The sequence below is a fragment of the Hylaeus volcanicus genome, chromosome 4, assembly GCF_026283585.1.
Source record: "Hylaeus volcanicus isolate JK05 chromosome 4, UHH_iyHylVolc1.0_haploid, whole genome shotgun sequence".
Lineage (NCBI taxonomy): Eukaryota > Metazoa > Arthropoda > Insecta > Hymenoptera > Colletidae > Hylaeus > Hylaeus volcanicus.
Window position 1 is genome coordinate 15,963,885 of NC_071979.1, and position 19,606 is coordinate 15,983,490.

The window sequence follows — 19,606 nt, forward strand, 5'->3', positions numbered from 1 at the left end:
ACTCGAATCCTGATTCTCCGCCTCGGAACCGGAGTATCTGGTTCAGACTCTGAGACTCTGAGACTCTGAGACATCGAGCAGAATCGAAAATTGTAAAGTTTTGGACAGTATGTAGAATTTTAAAATGTAAAATTGCAAAACTTTGCAAAACGTGTAATACACGTTTAACTAAAAAAAGCTGATACTAGTTTTTCGGTTAGAAAATACATTCTGCTACGTTCCATAAATAAAAGCCAAAAGGTGAGTTTGAAATTTCCCCCCAAACACATCTACTTCTTCGACAATGGCGAAATAACAATGGGTTTCTACATTTATCGTAGCCGTAGCGGGATTAATTCGTGTATTCTCGCATGTCGAATAAAACTCCTGTAGCTGCATTTTTCACGTTCGAAAACGCGCTCGTTCCGACGGATCACCAGGGAAATCGGAGATCGAGATGCAAATCGGGAAACTGATGATCGACCGGAGGAAACAAATAGGTTTCGGAAAAATACAAACCGATCAAGGTTGAATGGTGACGAGTGGGGACGAGGAAGAGAGAAGGCCAGAAAAGTTGCGAGGAAATATTCGTTGCAGGTTCTGGTTGTCGCGAAAAGTTGTCGATGTATACGAATCGAGTACAGGATAGAGAAATGAAGAGATAAGACGACGAATACATTCCTGTTCCGTTCAAATCCGTATTTCGATGCTTTACCATATGTTTCATCAGATTCTTTGCCAATGCACGCGTATCAGAAGAAAATGGGTTTCCATCTAGTCGAAAACTTATGTCAGCCGCGGTTCTGGCTCTGTATTCTTTATTTGTTGAAAAAATCACCACTTTATAAAAAAAAAAAAAAAAAAAAAAAAAATATGGAACCTATAAAGAGTTCCACTTACCATCATAATCTTTATTATAGATTCTCATCATAGCAATCGTCATAGTCACAGTCAAGGAAAGATTAAAATTAAATTTCCACCATTTAGAATGATAAGCTTTCGTGTGCCACACTATCGCGTCCTAAAAAGGTACAAACTCGGCGGTAAACGAAACGGAATAAAATAAACATCTCACCCGCGAGGTTCGAATACGTTACCTCGATAAATCCGTGTGTAGCGGTGTAAAGCTCTTCTGGAAAATCGTTCGATGAAAGAAAGGGTCGGGGATTCGAAGGAAAAATAAAAATAAAACTTACGTGCTCCGCGGATGTAGGGAACGAAGGGAGGAAGATTCTCGAAGGTACGAGTCGCTACACAGCGGTAAAGGGTGGATAGAGCAGCGAAGGTAAGCCGAGCAGCTCGAACCCTTGAACGTTCAAGAGGGCGTAGGAAAACGCGAAGTCGATTGCGTACGTCGTCGGTTAGAGCTCGCTCGTCTTTCTATTGGCGCGACGAATGGCCCGCTACGCTCGCCCGTTTTAACGGTGAACGTTAGGAAAGAATAAACGACCTCTGGAGACAACGATACGTAAGTCGATACGAGGTAAAAAACGAAAGAGAGCATTGTCGGCTAAGATGATGGAACGAACTATAAATAAACGTAATTAAATTGGGTATCTATCTTCATGTCATCATCATACGTATAGAATTCTTTTTTTATATCTGCTCATTGGCAACGAATCAACTATTTCTAATGTTAATTTATGTAGATTGTTTGTTGCTATTTCCGGGTTATTCTTCTTTGTTCTGCGTGAAATAGAAATTGTCGCTTTTTGATTAGCAGCTTCCGTTTTAAACGCTCGTGCCTGTTTAACTACATCTTTTTTGTGTGCTGTAACTTCTACGAGAGTGTTATTTCCGTTATCACACTCACTCTCGCTATTTCCAATATCATTGTTTGTACCTTTGTCAGACATCTTTGTAATTGCAAACAGCTACTTTTACCTAAAACTCAACCGAGAACTTCTTTTTTTTTTTTTATACACTACAACGTTATACACTTAATCATTTGCAACTGTTGACAATTTCTTTTGCCGCACTTCTGTCCCTCGTTCAACAACTTAACAACTTATTGGTTTGACGCGTAATCAACTTATCACTTCGCCAGCATCTTCCAACTTAAATTTGTTAAATTGAGGTTAAATAACACGACGCGAAAATTGTACTCTACACCTTAACAACTGATCAACTGTATCGCGCACAACTTTGTACTTTTAATCGTTCAATATCTGTATTATCGTTTCCGTCCGATCCTCTATCTCGGCTGAGCCCCCAAATGAAGGAATCTTTATAGAGAATCCTATATACATACATATATCGTTCTTATCATAATTGTACGCTGTCATTATACATCGTCATCCACGTTCTAGTGGCATTATCACCAGGCCTCCATCATACCATTAATTTCGATTGTTTCATTCCGTGAAACGTGAATACCACAAGGGTTGAATCGTCGACCATAAACCTTCTCTCCGCGACCAATAAAAACAACCCCATTTAAATACATTTATCCCGTCGCAAAGGACGCCCCGCGTCGCAAGCTGCTCGTCACCAAATCCCCGCATTCCTTTAGAACTTTTTTAACATGTTTAAATGCGATCCGCGAAAAAGTTTCCACCCTGATCGTTTTAAAGAACGTCAGAAGAGAAAACCGCGAGAAGTCGAGCAAAAATATCGTCGCGTACCCTCCCCCTCCCCCCTTACACCGCGTCACTTTGATGGAACTTCAGGGAGGGGGAGGCAGAGTCGGTATCCCTTTCTGGCGATCACGTTCACGCGCGAAGATCAACCACCCTCGGCAACCTTTAGCCGTTACCACTCGACGACGAAATCCCCACCAGCTCGCCAGACTCCTTCACAAAGCTCACCACCCAACCCCGCGTGGCGATACCATCCCAGAAGAGAGTGAGAGAAAGGGAATACATCTCGGAGAGCAGCTTTCCACTTTTTTCTTCGACACTGCCGACTTGTTTCCTGGAATTTCCACCCCGCTACAGGGGAGGAAATCCATACCTCCAGCGCAGCGTATTTCTCGGGGGACGCGTTTTCCCAATTCGGTTAATAGCCGTACCTGATTTATCGGCCACTGTCGTTCGCAATGAAGCTTCTTTCTGCTCCCTCACCTTCCATAGTCCTCCTGGGCTATACTCAAGTGTATTCAATTCTTAGGTAGCATAGGATCTTCAACGATCACATCGGTAAGGTACAACACTTTATCGATAATGTAGCATCGTTTGTTCGTGAGAATCGGTAATGTAGAGTCACATAAAAGATTTATCGACAGTGTACTCTATGTTACCAGGAGAAACCTGTCTTATCATCAAGCGCTCTTCCATACCGATAGGATACCGTATGTTATCGATCAAGCGCTCTTCATTACCGAATCCTACCGATAGAGTACTATACTTTACCGACTAGATACCCTTCTGCTACTATTCCTGTGCCTTTTAAAACTCTCGCGATCCATATCAAATAATGATAATTCATGGCTCAAATTTAATAACTTGACAACTAGCCAATAACTTTAATAACTGCCTCTGATTCATTTTAAATGAACGACACTGACTGGATCTCTTTTTTGGCTCGACTCTTCTCATTTTAGGACTAGCTTTCTCTCAAATTGCGAACTCAGGGTTCCTTGGAGCCTCGCTACAGATACTCAGCTCCACGCAGTGAGTCGATGCATCAGTTTCGTACGTTAATCCCAAAGCGTCGCGCCTACTTCGCAGAGGGTTAGCCTGTTCTTCCGGCGCGGCACTCGGCATCCTTCTTTCGTCCCCCGCGTCGGGTGGCGGGCAGAGGTGATGGTGGTAGGTAGAGTAGGCGGGTGAAGGCAGTAGGTGCCTCCATGTTATGCAGCCCCACCACCGGCTCTATCCTGACCAACCGGCTGTTTACTGTTTGGCCTCCCGGGATATCGATCCCAGTGGCGTAAGAACCGGCAACCTAGGGCCACCGAGATCGGCACACGCTGAAGCATTTGGCCGTGGGCGGTTGGCAACCGAGCTCGTTGATACGACATGAATCCGACGCTACCTTCTCTAACCCCCTTGGACCAACGTCGCCACTCAAACAAATTGACTTCAACGGGCCGGCACCCCGACTTTAATTGGAGATACAGTTACCCGCCTACCGGGGGGAATCAGCGCGACGTGGAGAAAGACACCAGGGGGGCCAGGGTACTTGACCCGCGAATCGATTCCCGCTTCAACAGCGCAATTTTTTTTCCTTCCTCCTTTTCAGCAACGAGACTACAGCCACCGTCAGCGGAGACGAGACCACCAGATGGCCTGTGCTGGACGACGAATCCTGCACCGGTAGAGATTAGGTCGAAGGGACTCGCGCATGGACTATTCTATAGTTGAGTCCGTGATAATTTGACATTTTTCAGAACAGTAAATTTAAAATTTATTTTTCTTCCCCCTGAGTGTATAGCTATATAACCAGATTATACGTTTGAAATTATGGGATAGATTAATATCTGTTTTTAAACTATGAGTTATTATGATAAATACCTGTGATGAGAAACTTCTTTTGAAATTAGTTATAGCCTCGCCTATGTTGAGTTTTTCACGACTTACCTAAAAAAAAAAAAGAAAACTCAAGTTAGAGTTAAGTTAATGGGAGAAAATCAACAAAAGTATATAGACACTTATATTAAATATATAAAAAAAATATTTATTACGTTGTCCTGATAGACACCCTTCAGATTATAATTATTATTTCTCAAATGACAAATCAAAAGTAGTTCATTCACGAATAGTTTTTAAAAATTGTTAACTTAAATAAGAATTTTGCCTGTTTCAAGTTTCTAGTCATTCGTAGCCAAATCGACCTGTGAAGGCAAATCTCGTATTCGCGTCCAAGTTGCGAGTGCCGTTAATTAAACCACGTGATCAGAGGGACAGAGAGAAAAGTCGTCCATTTATCGGCGCGATTGCAAAACGGGAGTGGATGATATGTTCAAGAACGGAAGCAGGAGCAGCCATTGTTGTGCCAAGGGGATTGAAGAATGAATCTTGCCGCGAGAACGGATTTCGGCTGGGATTAAGCCGTCCCACTTTCGATTCCATTCGATGCCGCGACTTATTGTGCTGGCACTTCAATAACCTTCGGTGCGCCGGCCTCGCAATTTCCGGGCGTGCGAATTTTGAAATGCCAACCGTTCTTACCTGTTAAACGAACTTTTTCAGCGAGACGATGCACCCCTGCCTCCCCGTCACTTCCTGAAAGAGAGACCTACATTTTCAGAATATTTTTCTTTTTTTTTTTTTATCGACTAAACTGTCCTTGCAAGCTCAAGACATCTTTAATACTATTAGCAAAGATTAAATAACTTAGCACTGTTAAACTTTCACCTAAGTATGTTCTGCGTATGTTCCTGCCTAGAAATAATCAGCATCAAACTTCGATTAATCAAGATCCATCACTGAAAGAGACGTTCGATTTCGTTAGAATTCGTGGTCGAATGGAGTTGCTCCATTTACGAAAACACGCGTTGTTTCTCGGCCAACAGAAGTTCGAAATCGAGATCGTTCCGTGGAGCTCGACGCTGCGCATGCCCGAGGGGATTCCCTATGCGGATGTATGCGCTTCGGCTCGCATCGAAACACGTGTTCCGCAGCGTGTCGAACACGCGGTATCGGCGATGCAATCTTTTGACCCCCCAATTCAAGTCCCAACCTCTTTGCTTCTTGTCGCATACCCTGACTAAGGGGTGGCTAACCTTCTCGCGTAGCAGTGCAGAAAACTGATATTGAAAAAGAAAAGTATATGCTGAAAAACTGTTATTGGAAAGATAAAGATACGCAGAGAGCGATACACATATATAGCGGTTAAGGAAGCAATTGTTGGGGATACGTAGAAAAGTAGTAGTACTACAAGTTTTGATACAGAACGGTCTTAGCTAAACGGCGGAAATGGGTCACTGTAGCATCAAACGACGCGGCTACTTAATCCGATGCAAACCGCGCATGTTTCGAGTGTGCTCGATATGCCAGCATTTCCTTCGTTGGACTGTTTCAAAACGAGAAAGAAAAAGAATTCTCGTGACAAGCATTCGTTCTAGAAGCGGGAAACGAGGCGAGCATTAAGTAACGCGCATGCGGCCACGAGTGTGCGGTCACGTGACAACTCAATGGATCTGCGCAGACCAGAAACTGATTTCATTCCGATAATATACATACAGATATTCAAACCAAAAATTGTTTATTTCAGAAGTGCAAAGGTTTAATCTCAATTCATATACTTTTCTTCATACCTGAAACCAAGTACGTCCTCTTCGACAGGTTGCAAACAAAAGTTTGCGACATTGTTCGCAGAATTCGCGATGCGTGCGCGCGGTCACGCGAGCCTCGCGGTAGCTGCGTGCGCATTCCCGTTTCTTATCCGTGTACACTCGCGTATATCACGCCGGCGCGCATTAAAGCGACGCTGCTGGCACTCCAGCGTTCCCGCTCCTTCGTAGTCGCGTAGTCTCGTTTCGTAATGAGAAAGCTTAGCCCTGTGTGCGGCCACCGCGAATCGTGCGTGCGCGAGTACGTGCAGGAAGATGCATCGCCGCGATCGGAGCGACGGAGACGCGGCGCAACGATAGGAAGCAGGAGAACACGTTGGAAAAGGCGGAACGGGTCGCCAGAGGTCGAGTCGACGTTGTTTTGAAATTGTTGCTACCGTTGCGAGAGAATGGCCGCGGCGATACGATCCTCTGCGCGTATAGGGCGTTGCGAGACCAACTCTTCCTTCGCTATCTCTTTACTGGCGAGAGAGCCTCTGCTGGTTAGGCATTCGAATGGTAGAAAGCAGCGTTGGACAAAATGTAATCCATGGTCACGATTGTAGCGTAATCTGGCAATTTCTTTGCTTCAAATTTAGTTGGCTCGAAAGAGATCATATTGATTTGCAATTGAAAATACTCAACCTGTCTAATTCCTCTTCAGTCACACCTTATACTTTCTTTAGAAGAGAAAATGCGACAAGTGACTCGATTTGAATGGAACTTGGTGTACAGGGGTTCTTGAGGTCACTGATTTAAACTCTGACCTAAAAATGTAGAAATTGAAAAGGACGGACACTTTCCTTAGGAGAGGGCTAAAGTCTGATTTTGAGACAAATGCAGCACCAATTGCTACACTTTAAATTGAGCTAGCTCGAAGGAGATCATATTGGTTTGCAATTGAAAACACTCAACCTGTCTAATTACTCTTCAGTCACACCATATACTTCCGTTAGAAGGGAACTAAAGCCTGAGACAAGTGTAGAACCCTAAATTCCTTCAGTTACCTCGTTGGCATCGCATCACATGAAGGGTCTGGCGAGCCAAGAAGGCCAAGATCGAAAGGAAAGAGACCTCAGGCAGGGAAGGATCGAAAGAAGCCGTGCTAGGTTAGGAAAAGAAGCCTCCATTACGCGAGGTGGGGATGAGCAGGCAATCTGTCGGCTAAGCCGCTTCTTATTACTTTGCCACCGTCAACGACTTTCAGAGGGCGGAATCCGCGTGAAAACGTACATCTTCGTATACCCTACGTGAACCCTCACAGGGTGTCACGAGTACAGGCTGAGCAACCTGTTTCCTCGATGTCGCAGAATCCTAAACCGCTTTACGCGCTTTGTATCGCCGCGCATTCGCAATCGCACATGCACGAACGGTCCATGCCACCCACGAGCAGTTATGCACGGGCCGCATCGGCGTCACCATGACTTTCCTCTTTGGTATTGCGCGACGTATGCTCGAACCGTTTCTTTATGCGCAGGTGCATACGCGACCAGCGATTTACGGCTCGGTCGTCGTTGCTGTTTCTGGCGGCATCGATTTGCATTGAAATAAAATTGCAGACGGAAACGCCAAAAGGGATGGGAAGGGAACGTTGGGGACTTGTTTTAGAATTGTGTCAACTTTGGACATGGGGGATTGTTTAACTACAGGCTTGCTTCGAGAAAGAGTCCATTCGCTGCGAGTTCCTCGCGAAACATTGGCAACGGAAGCCATTGAAATCGTAGAACGAAAGCTCGCCTATGCAAATGCGCTGACCGCCGCGAGAAATCGATGCAGAAGGTCGAAACCTGATCGCTTTCACTACGCCATGCATAATTTCCAATGTTACGTCAGTGGTGACACTCAGATTTTTAGAAACCTTTGTGGTTCTTCTTGTAAGGCGAATTCCACTTGTATAGTGTTGTTCGACGGTATTAGGGGTCTATGGAACGAATCGTGTCGCGAGAAATCGATTTTTCTCGGGTCCCGAATCCTCGAGCCCCGCGACGAGTCGATGATAACGCGACTCGATGTCATCCTGGGCTAGGCGGATTAATAGGGGCAGATAGGCCCGATGGCTCGTACAAAACGGCGAGGATTTCCGATCGGATCGTTCCCTCGGTGGCTGCTGCCTCGCGCGATCGTCACGGTCGGTCGAGTAGCTGGCTGACGTCTGACAAACGAGAATTCCACGCGAAGATCACCGATACCGCCTCTGTTGGGACTCGACCGGTTTCCGGGTACAAGGAGAAAGGAATTTCTTCTCGTTCCTCAATGTGTCTTACGCGGATTCCACCGATATCGTGCTCTCGGTTTCGTAAAGGACGCGGAAACGAACCTCTCCGTCGTTCTATCGCTGGGTATTCTTTAAAAATTTCATTTGTCGGTTTGGTCTACGCGAGTATTGACCCTTCCTTGCAAATTATTTTTCGTACGAGTAACGGGCAACTTCAGACTTCAATTCTGTGGGGTAGATTATTAATACTCGATATTAACACGTTAATCACCCATATATGGATGACATGACTTCTCACTAAAGAACTGAATAAATTTATTCTAAAGATGAATAAATTAATTCTCAAAATCTTCAATGGGAAACTCCGTTCTCAAATGCTTTCGATTCCAGCAACATATGTGAAAGATATTACACTAATCATATCGGATCAATGGAGAACCAAGATTTGCTATAAAAAAGGGATTCCCATTGAAGATTTGAAATAATTCAAGAAATAATCAAGGTGTTAAAGAAAATAGATCAGCGTAGAGTTCGTGAATTTTGCGAAAATCGCAAAAATAAGTACAACCTTAGATTCAATAAAAATAAGTTTCACAAGTATTAATCTGACAGCCAATAAGTTAAGAGACTGTTATCCTAAGAGATATAACGAATCGTTAAGCCGCGTATATGGACATCGTGCGGATATAAATTTTCAAACAGCAGAGTTACGTATCCATGCGTAATTGTGGTTCATTAACGTTGCCGGAACATCGTCTATATACCTACAATTAAATCATAATCCGTAATATGGGACTCGTTACTACTCCACCGGAGGTTACTGGTGACGCTCAGTCAGAGACAATGGGGAACTATTGCAACTGCAAAACAACCTGTGCAACTGATAATGAAGTTTTTAAAATACTTTCAATGCTACAGCAAAACATAGCAAGTACGATTACAGTGCAAGATTACGAAAGATTTCTATGAGGACTTGTTTGGTCAACTTCTCAAAATTATGTAGCTTCGATTGAGTTGTTAATAAACCTGTAAAGTGGTTAATGCGACTATAAATAAGATAAAAAATAAAAAAAAATATTCATAAGGAGGTAACTTATCTCTATTCTAACCTAACGAAACGTAGTTTAATCGTATGCCACTGTCAGGTGATAGTCAAGCCGCAGAAGTCGACAGGTCGACAGATCACTTATGGACGGAGGAGCTCGCGAGTAATCCGCGATTAAATCTTCTTCCTCATCCGAGCGGGGACGAAGGTTTTAAAAACAAACACCTGGAGTTCCGTTTCTCTTGAAATCGATATCTCCGATTAACTCGATGCTAATTCGATCCCTGGTTATGTTGAACGATCGGAAGAGCGTACTCCGTTCGAGCTGACAGTGAGATGAAAACGTAAGAAGAGTCGACGCGGAAGAAAAACGAGAAACTCACGGTTCGAATCGATAGGAGGTCGATGTACTTATACCTGTCCCGAGAGCGTGTCCATCTATCTGGGAATCTGGAGCTGCGGCGGACCTCTCTTCATGCCCGGTTGTCGATAAATCAACGGCGCCCGTTATTAAAGGACCTTGGGAATCGGCGACAGACAAAGAGGACGCAGACAGCGGGACACCGAAGCTCGATGGTCCAGGAGTAAACGGCGACGAACAAAACGCGAAAGTGAACAAGAGTCGTCGATCGGACAATTGGAGTGACCAACAGGATTTTCCATTTAATTCCGGCTGGAATATTTATCGGCTTCGCTGGGAACGTAATTATTTAATTCGTGGAAAGGATTCCACTGTCGAATACTCGTGGGAAGTCCGACCGCTTTTGTCTCGAATAATGAAGCATCGAAACGCTAGGGTGGAAAACTGCTCAGAGACTTTTTCTGGGGGACCAAGAGATGGATAGTCCGTAGATCGTGTCAATGAAAACGGTTTTCATTTTCAATGCAAATATTTCCAGGAAAATCGAAACGATCCAATTTATGTAAGAAAATAGAATCATACATTTTTGCTGGAAAACAGAACAATTGATGATACGTACATAAAACATCTCGAAACACAGAGAAAGAGTTCTGACTTTATACTGATATTGCAAAAATTTCAAGGAAAATTTAAATGATCCAATATTTGTAAGAAATCATAGATTTGTGCTATAAAACAGAATAAATGGTGATACGTAAAACATTTCGAAACATCTACTACTGTGAACCGCAGGTTTCCCATCCTTGGTCCTGTTGGATGGTGTCCTAAAGCCAATACAAACAGAGGAAAGCGACGTGGAATTGTCCCCTTTGGAGGAAGCAACGTCAGAATTGCCCTGGCGAAAGTAGCAAAGGGTCGGTGTGCTCGACGTTTCGTGTTATCGGTTACCGAGAGTAGAGTCGAGCTTTATTAGCTTCATGTTGCTGATGAGAGATCGTATCGTCGCTATCGCTGGCTCTCTCTCTGTCTTCCTTCGTCCTCGATCTCGTGCTTCCGTCGTCTCGCCATCGTCGTCTTTACCGCAGGTCGCCAAAGACGTTGCGGTGCACTGGTGCATCGCTGACCCCCCTCTCTTGTGAAAGGCGAAAGCTCGATTTCCTTACCCGCGATAAGCATCACGACGATGTCGAAAAAAAACTCTATCCACCGAGGCCAAGCCTCTTTGATACGGATTAATAAGTTTCATTCAGGATAACTTTTGATACCCGAGGTAACGATTAAATATTCGAGATAACTTAATATTTAGCTTATAATATAAAAATAATAGAGGTATTACTGTAAAAGAGTTAAATTTTTGTTTTCGTTCAATTTCGTAGAATTATTATTACTTATTGCGAGAAGGGTTCCTCCTTCTCACAGTGATTACGCTTCTGATTAATCGTTGTGGCATGGAGACTGGCTAAATAGAAGGTATTTTCGGCGTGTCTTCCGGAGAAATCGCGGTTAATTCTGGTACACGGACGAGTCATTGGGTCCAGAAAAGACAAAGAGGTCACGCGATGGAAAGAACGCGGCGGGAGATGATTCATCCACGGCTGTGTTCCTTTCCAGCGGCGCAATTGTCATCAATTTCGGGCCTCCCCGTTAGGTGTGGTAACAATAAACGACGCTCGTGCAACGAATACATAAAACATTCGACTCGCCGGTTTCTTTTGGTCGTAAACTATTATGCGCCATGAGGGTACTACGCGCAAAACGTTCAACAAGCATCCAATTCCTTTGAATCGTTTCGATTTAAGGGAGGACACTTAAAAGACACTTGGAAAAAAGCACTTTTTGGAGAATTTTTGAAAATTGTAGACTGTATAACAATTTTTGAAATTTATAATATGTTAAGACAGCGTTTCAGTGAAAACACAAAACAATTTTTAGTGCGAAAGATTGAGTTTTTAATGTGCTTTCGTCCTACCTGAAAAAGATTGGCGAAGGACTAAGCGTTTCGACAAAGTACAATCGAACCATGGCTACGAGAGTTTCGCAAACGAGGACCAGGTGACTACGACCGTACGAAAATAACATAACTTTCCCTCTCGAAACGGGCTATGCATACAAAGTGACGACGTTGCACCGACCAATAATCGTTTTCCTGACAGAAGTGCCGCTGGATTCGACAAACTTTGCCCGTCTTCCGCTACGCGCCCGTGTATCGTGTAATATATGTCTAAAAGTACATTCATTTTCATAAAGAAACAATTGTTTAAGAGCATCTAACAATGATAATAACTGAATATTAGATAGTATAAATACCGCTCTTCAACAACCCCCGATTCCGAGAAATAGTAGTTAACATTGTAGTATTTCTTGGATGGAAAACCCTCAAAGTTTTTTAGAATAAATACACGTATATCTTTTTTTCCTTTCGAACGATTTTGAAGATAGCGGGTATCCGGGGTTTCTAGGGGTCGATGATTTCAAATCTGAAGTGAAAATGTGAAAATTCAAAATACCGGACCCGATATAGCGGTATGAAATGTGAAAACTCGGTAAACAGGGGCTTTTGGAGGTGCTGATTCTGAATCTGACCTAAAAATGTAGCAATTCAAAATAGTGGATTCTATATGGCGACTAGGCGTAACTTCAGTAGTATCACGATGAAAACAAATACATTTAGCGCAAATGTCGTAAGAAACGATAGAAAAAGGTTTTAAAAAAAAGTTAAGACAATGATTGGGGGTCTTGGTTTATCTTACTCTTTTCTTGGACACCCTCGCGTAGAGAGGAGAGGCTAAGGAACAAAGTGACTCGTACGGAAACCGCGGATTACATTGCCACGGTGTAATTAAGTCAGGAGGAACGGGCAAACTCATCGTGGGTAGATCAATTATTGTATACCTTCACGAATTAATGCGATACTCTGCCGAACAATGGAAACGATTTCTAGCGTGGGCAGCTAATATGAAGACACGTCTTTCGGTCCGATATATCGGAAACGTTGTCGTCACCTAGGATGCGTGGGCGTGCATGCAAGCACGCGATGCTTTGATGTTCAACGCGCGCGATAAACCGACGACATTATCCTCGCAGAAATCGAGCCCACATTTGCGAACCTTCGCGGAGCGCAAAAATCGGTGAAACTTTGTACCAAATAATTTATAACAAGTGAAAGTAGTAATAATACATCAAAAGATTGAATTTAAAACATGTTTGATGAAAGATGGTAGCAACATTCTTTCAACGCAATAAAGTGTTTATTTTAAATGTAATGTTAACAGGATTTTCCACGTTACAATGTTTCATCGGAGTTTTATTTAGTTAAAAAAAAAAAAAAAAAAAATACCAACTGAGATACGCTGAAGGAAAGAGAAAAACGAGCGTTTGAACTTTCATGAAAATCCAGCGTGTCTCTGCCACATGGCCAGCATATTCGTCAACCGCAAAAGCCATGGACCAGGGCATCAAAAAAATTAACGCTACCGTTTCGTCGTGGGCGGTATTACCGCAAAAAAATACAAAAAGAAAACGAGGAGGTTTCTCACCCGTGGAAAGTATTTCTCATACTCACCACAAAATCGTTGATCGGAAATTGTCTCTTATCCCGCGAACTATCGACCACGTAAAAGGAAAATGGTGTGCGTCAAGCCTGTACTAAAAAAAGTCATCCTGCTTCCTTGAATCTTCCTCTACCACTGTATATCGCGAAAAAGGAACGAATGATTCAGGGAATATCAAAGGAAAACTAAGGTTTGAAATTTAGATTTTAGTTCTGTTATTTTTTTGCATTGGAAATTTGCGCTGGAGACATTTTTCTTTCGCATCTTCTCCGTGACGAATAATACCTACTCGCTGCTCGCGAGTAGAGATACGCATCGGAACAGAGAAAACTCGTTCTCATCGCTTGCGCAGGCGCGTGTAGGACGCACCAGTCATTACTCTCGAATAAAACGGGCCGTGTGTGGGTGGCGATTTAATAATCGGGTAATTACCCGTCCTCGTTCGTCTAAAACCCTAATCACGGTCCTACGATCAATTCGATTTTTTAGCCAACGGTGCTGCCTCGAACGGGACGACGATACTTGGTCAAGGAAGCCGCCAATAATCTTAATAACGGTAATAATAATGCAGAAACGATGGCCACACCATCGTCGGCTTTGATGAAATGCGTAAACGGTGTGTGTCTTTGTCGAGCGTGGCCGGGAATAGATCGTTGCATCAGGCCACCGGGACGCCAACGAGTCGCTATTAACTGTCGCTAAATTAACGGACTCCTCCGTATCGTTCCTGGTAATTTTCAGTTTCGCGTCCCAACGGAACGAGCACGCGCAACTCGGTGAATCAGTCGCCAAGGATGGATAATCAATGGATTGCAAGGAGCGATAAGTAATGTCTCCGACTAGGCAGATATCAGTGGCGCACCCAGGAAGCTAAGGGAGTGAAATTAACGAGGGCATTTTTAACACTAAACGTACCAACACTTTACATGTACCTATTCTTACCATAAGGGATCATTTGAGTCCTTGTGAAATAAACGTTGATTTTTAGAAAGAAATTCTCAATTTAATAAAGAAAATTTTATGTTAAAAAAGGCTCTGATCTTTACTCTCTGACGCTAGGACTCTCCGACTCTAGGATTCTCTGACTCTGAGACTCTCTGACTCTAGATTCCTGAATATAGGACTGTATTTCTATTTTGTTTAGCTATAGAGAACTTATTGCTTGTTGCTTGTAAATCTACGATAAGGATTATGAAAAATGTTATTTAACCCCGGTTGGTATGTTTAGCTTTAAACGAGCGTGGACAAAGCATCAAAGCTCCAGAAAATGCACAGTTTGAAGGATAATAAATATAATCCGATTCGCGTAACTGGCGTACGTAGTGGCGGGTTGACTTCTCACGCTCGTAGTACCTGCATTCAGCTTTTCTTGCTGGTTGACGTTGCGTAAGCATATCCGAACTCGTCCACGTCGTTTCGACGTTATTCTAGCACCTCGACCGGGCAAGTATAATAGCCGAGAGCGGTTGCCGGCCGTTGCGCGTGTTTATTGAACAAACGAGAGCCTCGTGTATCGCACAATTCTCTTTACCTTACGGGACGCCAGCGATCGCGTGTTGCGCTAAAGTTACAGGACGCGCAGGGTGCGATCCACGCTTGTTGCGCGTTTCGTGTCTTCCATTTGGACACAACAAAACTTTCATCTGGATAACAATTTCGAAGTAGGAATACAACAAATTTTCACTCATTGTTTATTATAATTATTGCGAGAACAGAGTCAACGTGGTTAAATATCCCATAGAGTCACAATAGTCTGTTAACCCATTCATTGCCGACCACTATTCGCCCAAAAAGTCAAGTGTCCCCAAGTACACGCCTCAGCATTCAAGATGCAAAAACCACGCGCAATGAATTCCCAGCTGTATGCAACACGTTCGTCGTCGGATACCATGCATTATGGTTGCGAAAGAAAGTAGAAATCGGTCGCGGCGAGTACATTCGATAATTTTCAATCGGGTTCAATTAAGTTTCCGTCCCAGTTCGGGCCCGCGGCGCTGTAAAAGCTTCAGGGGCCACACGCTCTCGCCCTGGCGAAGAGGCTTTGCGACCGCTGGTGCACGCACACACGTGTAAGGCCTCACATCGTCAAGAATCACCGCAGACCGCACTGTGTACGTACTTTGATACCAGCCCGTGAATATTTCAGGGCGCGAGGATCGATTCATCTCAACCTAGCATTACTTCGGTCACGGGTATATAGCCGCAGCGAAAATCAACGAAGAAGTCGCGACGGCCGCGATTTCTCTGGCTTCTGCCAGCGTTTCCCACGAAATTTCTGCACGTTTCTCGAATCTTAGATTCACCAGGCTGAAAGAAGTCGCTCCCGATACCTTTCACGCAAATACTTCCACGTGTGTGTACGTGCATGTGTGCACTTGTTGGAAATTGAGAGAGTCAGGATGCTACTTATATTTTGGACGCCTCGTCGGTCGTTTGGAGATTTCAAATATTCGCGTAATGAAGCAATGAAGTAATGGAGCAAAAGAAATGAAACACAATGACACATGACAACGTATGACGAATAATGGTTCGCGAGTGCTCTTGTGTAAGTTCGTGGCTGCTGTAGCCAAACAACTCGATTGGCTTACCATGCGATGAAGGGGTGTGTGCGCGTGTTTGTCGCGAGTATGGAAGAGGGAACGAATGAATATTCTCGGTTTCGGAGCGAATGAATATAACTCTTCCAGAGGCGGGCGTTTGATGCTCGATTCTCCAATGCCCACGCCAATGGTTGACACGTCCACACGGAGGATATGAAAATATCGGCAGACACCATCCGCCATACCTGAAATGGATTTCGGTGAATGCTCGAACCCATCGATTGGCGGTCTATGCAACCCTCGCGCGATCCGCCTGCCGTTAACGCAGCTCCCGTTTCGTTGCTTTTCTGCTCGGTTATTCGAGAATAAATTTCTGTCGCGGACAACCGTGTCCTACCGAAAATCAGCTCCAAAAGATCCCAACAAATCCTATACGTCTCTGAACATCTTGAATTGGAGTAAGTGTACGAATGAATTAATAACTTCATAACTGTTGAATGTTTAGCTAAATAAAACACGCAGGTTTTAAGTATTCCTTAGTGTAATATATTGAAACAAAACGTGACTTAATTACAGGTGTTATAAAAAAAGGTGCGAGTGACGCGATCTATCCGAGCCGTTTGATCCGTAGGTTGCCGAATTTCTACGACGACTAAAAATGCGCAGAGTGATACCGTTGTTTGACTGCAGTCCCCTTTTTGGGGAATTCCCCGACAAACTTAGCTATTTCGGTCACTATTGGCCCGAAGGTCTCAAATCAGACAAACTCAAACTTTCAAATTATAATCTAACGGTTTTTTTCGCAGAAATCCAACAAAATAACAAATGCTAGAAGCTAATAATCTACCATTTGACACATTGTCTTCACCATCGGGGTTTCAACTTGCCCACAGCATTGGAGCTTCGAACAAATAAAATCAGGAACCAAAACGTGATCCAAAAAAACAAATAATATCCTCTTAAACAACACTAAAAGATCTAAATTTGTGCCAATTTTGACATAAATCCAAAAATTCCCTCCTATTTAAAAAAATTCCCGAAACCGCACCTTTCAGCCCGTCTCCGGTGAAGGAATAAATTTATCCACATTGTTTTCCTCGCAGTGGACTACATAAACTGGCGAGAGCAGCGTAAGAATTTGTGTCAGGTAGACACGTCCGGTACCGATTTCGAACGACTCGATGCTTATCTTCTGCTTTTCGAGGGCATATTTCTCGCCAAGTGGTACCGCGTCCCATTGTTAGACGTCCTTCTTTTTTCCTCCCTTTTCTCTTTCCTCCCGTCTCGTCGGGTTTATTTCGTCTCGCGGCAGAAATGGCATTTCACTTTCTCCCGGGGCAGGAATTCCAGCCGGAATTCCAGATGGAATTCCAGACAAAAGGGTGCGGACCGATCGGCAGTGAACGCCCCACGCGACTCGAATCTGTGCGCGACCGCGATCGAAAGCGCAATAACTCGGCTTAGTTTCGGAAATCGCCATTGTCCAGTCGTCGTAAGCTCGCCTAAAGTACTATTAAGACCGGACACCAGCCTTAATGATGCATCGATACGAGGAAAAATCAAACTATCGGCTGAGTTTGGTCACGCAGACACGATGAAATTATCTTTAAGACCCTTGTCTAAGCGATTATTACATTTTAGAATCGCATCGAGCTATAGAAGCCTCTGATATTAACTGAATGTTAAGGTGGTGACATTAAAAAGGCCGTGAGTTTCGAATATTGTTAACCTCCGCCATAAAAGTACTATTAATCATGCAAGGACAAAGGAGGACCTCTTTTCTACACGTAAAACGTACTACGACACTTGGGACGTTTAAAAGCAGACTATTTCTTTCGTGGCAATTAGCTAATGAATTTATGTCGACTTGAATTAGTCGAATGCCAGGTTCAATTAGTTAAGTATCGGATGATTGATGTTTACCGTGCACGCGTGTACATTCTCCTTGGACGAATTTTACTTAGAGAGAAAAAATACACACACTCGTAAAACATAGAAGCAATGTGTATATATCGATTACTTTAGGTCTGGTTGCCTCGTTTTATTGCCACCGAAGAACCTTCAGTAGCAATTAAATTTATTATTTCAATAGAGATCGAATTCACAAATATTCTCTATTCTTTTTTCTTCTGAATGGGCCCCAAAGTTCCACTTGGGGGGAGGGGGGCTGTGTCAGTATAAAGCGTCACTGTCGAAGAGAGTTCCAATCACCGTTTTACAATCGAAATTTCTTCCTCTCGACGCGAACTCGATTGGACGGTCCTCGTTTCACTTTCAGCTGCCATCGAGAGGCCCTGTTTCGTTTGTTCTCGGCTGATTTTGCAACGGCACTCGTCGACGGGCCCTGTCACTTTCTTTCGCCGCGCCACCGGAAACGGCAGATCACGGAGTCACGCTCAAACAGACCCACAGAGGTGTTTCTTTATTTCCGCGATGCCCCCTCTCTATCAATAACGAATCACACAGGGAAAGTGGGATTTGAAATTTAAAAGGAATGGCCTCCGCAGAGTATAATTCCTGGTAAACACTAGGAGTATCCGCGGTCGTGTCTGGAATAATTTATGAGACACAATGAGTGGCCAGATAGAGGCATTCTTGGTTACGCAAGTATTGTTTAATATGCAATAAGTGTAATTAAAAACATATTACAAGAAGGACTCCAGTCACATTTTAATGATTAAAATTACTAGAGTTTGGTTTGAGAATCATTCCAAATCATTATATGTTCATTTTTTTTTTTTATGCACTTCATATTTTTTAAACACTATCGTATTAAACAAGAAATAGATACAATTAAAAACAAATAGTACAAAAAGGACTCCAGTTATATTTAAATGATTAAAATTACTAGTGCTTGGTCTGAGAATCATTCCAAATCACTATACACTTTTTTCTTTTCTTATTTGCACTTCATCGACCACTACAAGATTCCACCACCTATTGCCAGGAGAAACATCAACAGATTCGTTTTACTAAAGCAACAATAACATACTTGGTTGTCTGATACCATAACACACACAATGCTTGCGAGTTGATACGTATCAGCCTTAATGGAGATGCCATTGAATTGGTTCCATCGCCTAGTAGTGAGCAAACCACTGTTACGCTGGTTGCATCGATGATACCTCGCGATAGAACCAGTTTCCAAGGGAGACTCGCTCGCTAGGCTGCTAACTGGCACGCTTTTATGCAAGGTACACCTGTCTGCTTAGCAAGATTTCATTCGCGGAGACTTTTCACGCTACTCTGAAAACTTTCAGTCGTCTGCGAGGTTACGGTGTTACGGACGAAGGCGGAAGAGACTGTGACCGGTCCGGTCGGAAAGCGAGAGGGTAAAAGTGTCGTAAACGGACAATGGAACGGGCTTAGGAAAGAATGCGCTTGGGATCGAACGATTAGTCGAAACGCGACGTAATTTGCTCCTCCGTGGCGAGGAAACCTCAGGTGCGCGGAAGAAAGCATCTGGCTGTCGATGGGTACTAAATTAATTGAAACTGATATTTTCTGAGTTGTGAAAAATGTATTGTCCTCTATTTTGTCTGATAAAGAAATAATCGAGTCAAATCCTACGTTTACCTCCTGCAATTATTCTGTGGTTGATTCATTGTTAACACATTCGCGATCGCTGACGTGAATTCACGTCACTTCAAATTCTATTCCTGGTTATAAAAAACTTGAATGAAAATTTTTTCATTTTATAC

General features: G+C 43.5%; 1 protein-coding gene across 1 annotated transcript in view; it reads right to left on the reverse strand.

The window, feature by feature from the left end:
* The window catches only part of LOC128876010 (neurogenic protein mastermind-like), a 222,098-nt gene that overhangs the window by 131,162 nt on the left and 71,330 nt on the right, over window positions 1-19,606 (reverse strand). The window contains 1 exon segment of the mRNA XM_054122091.1: window positions 4,434-4,499. Within this exon segment, the coding sequence (XP_053978066.1) occupies window positions 4,434-4,499 (66 nt within the window).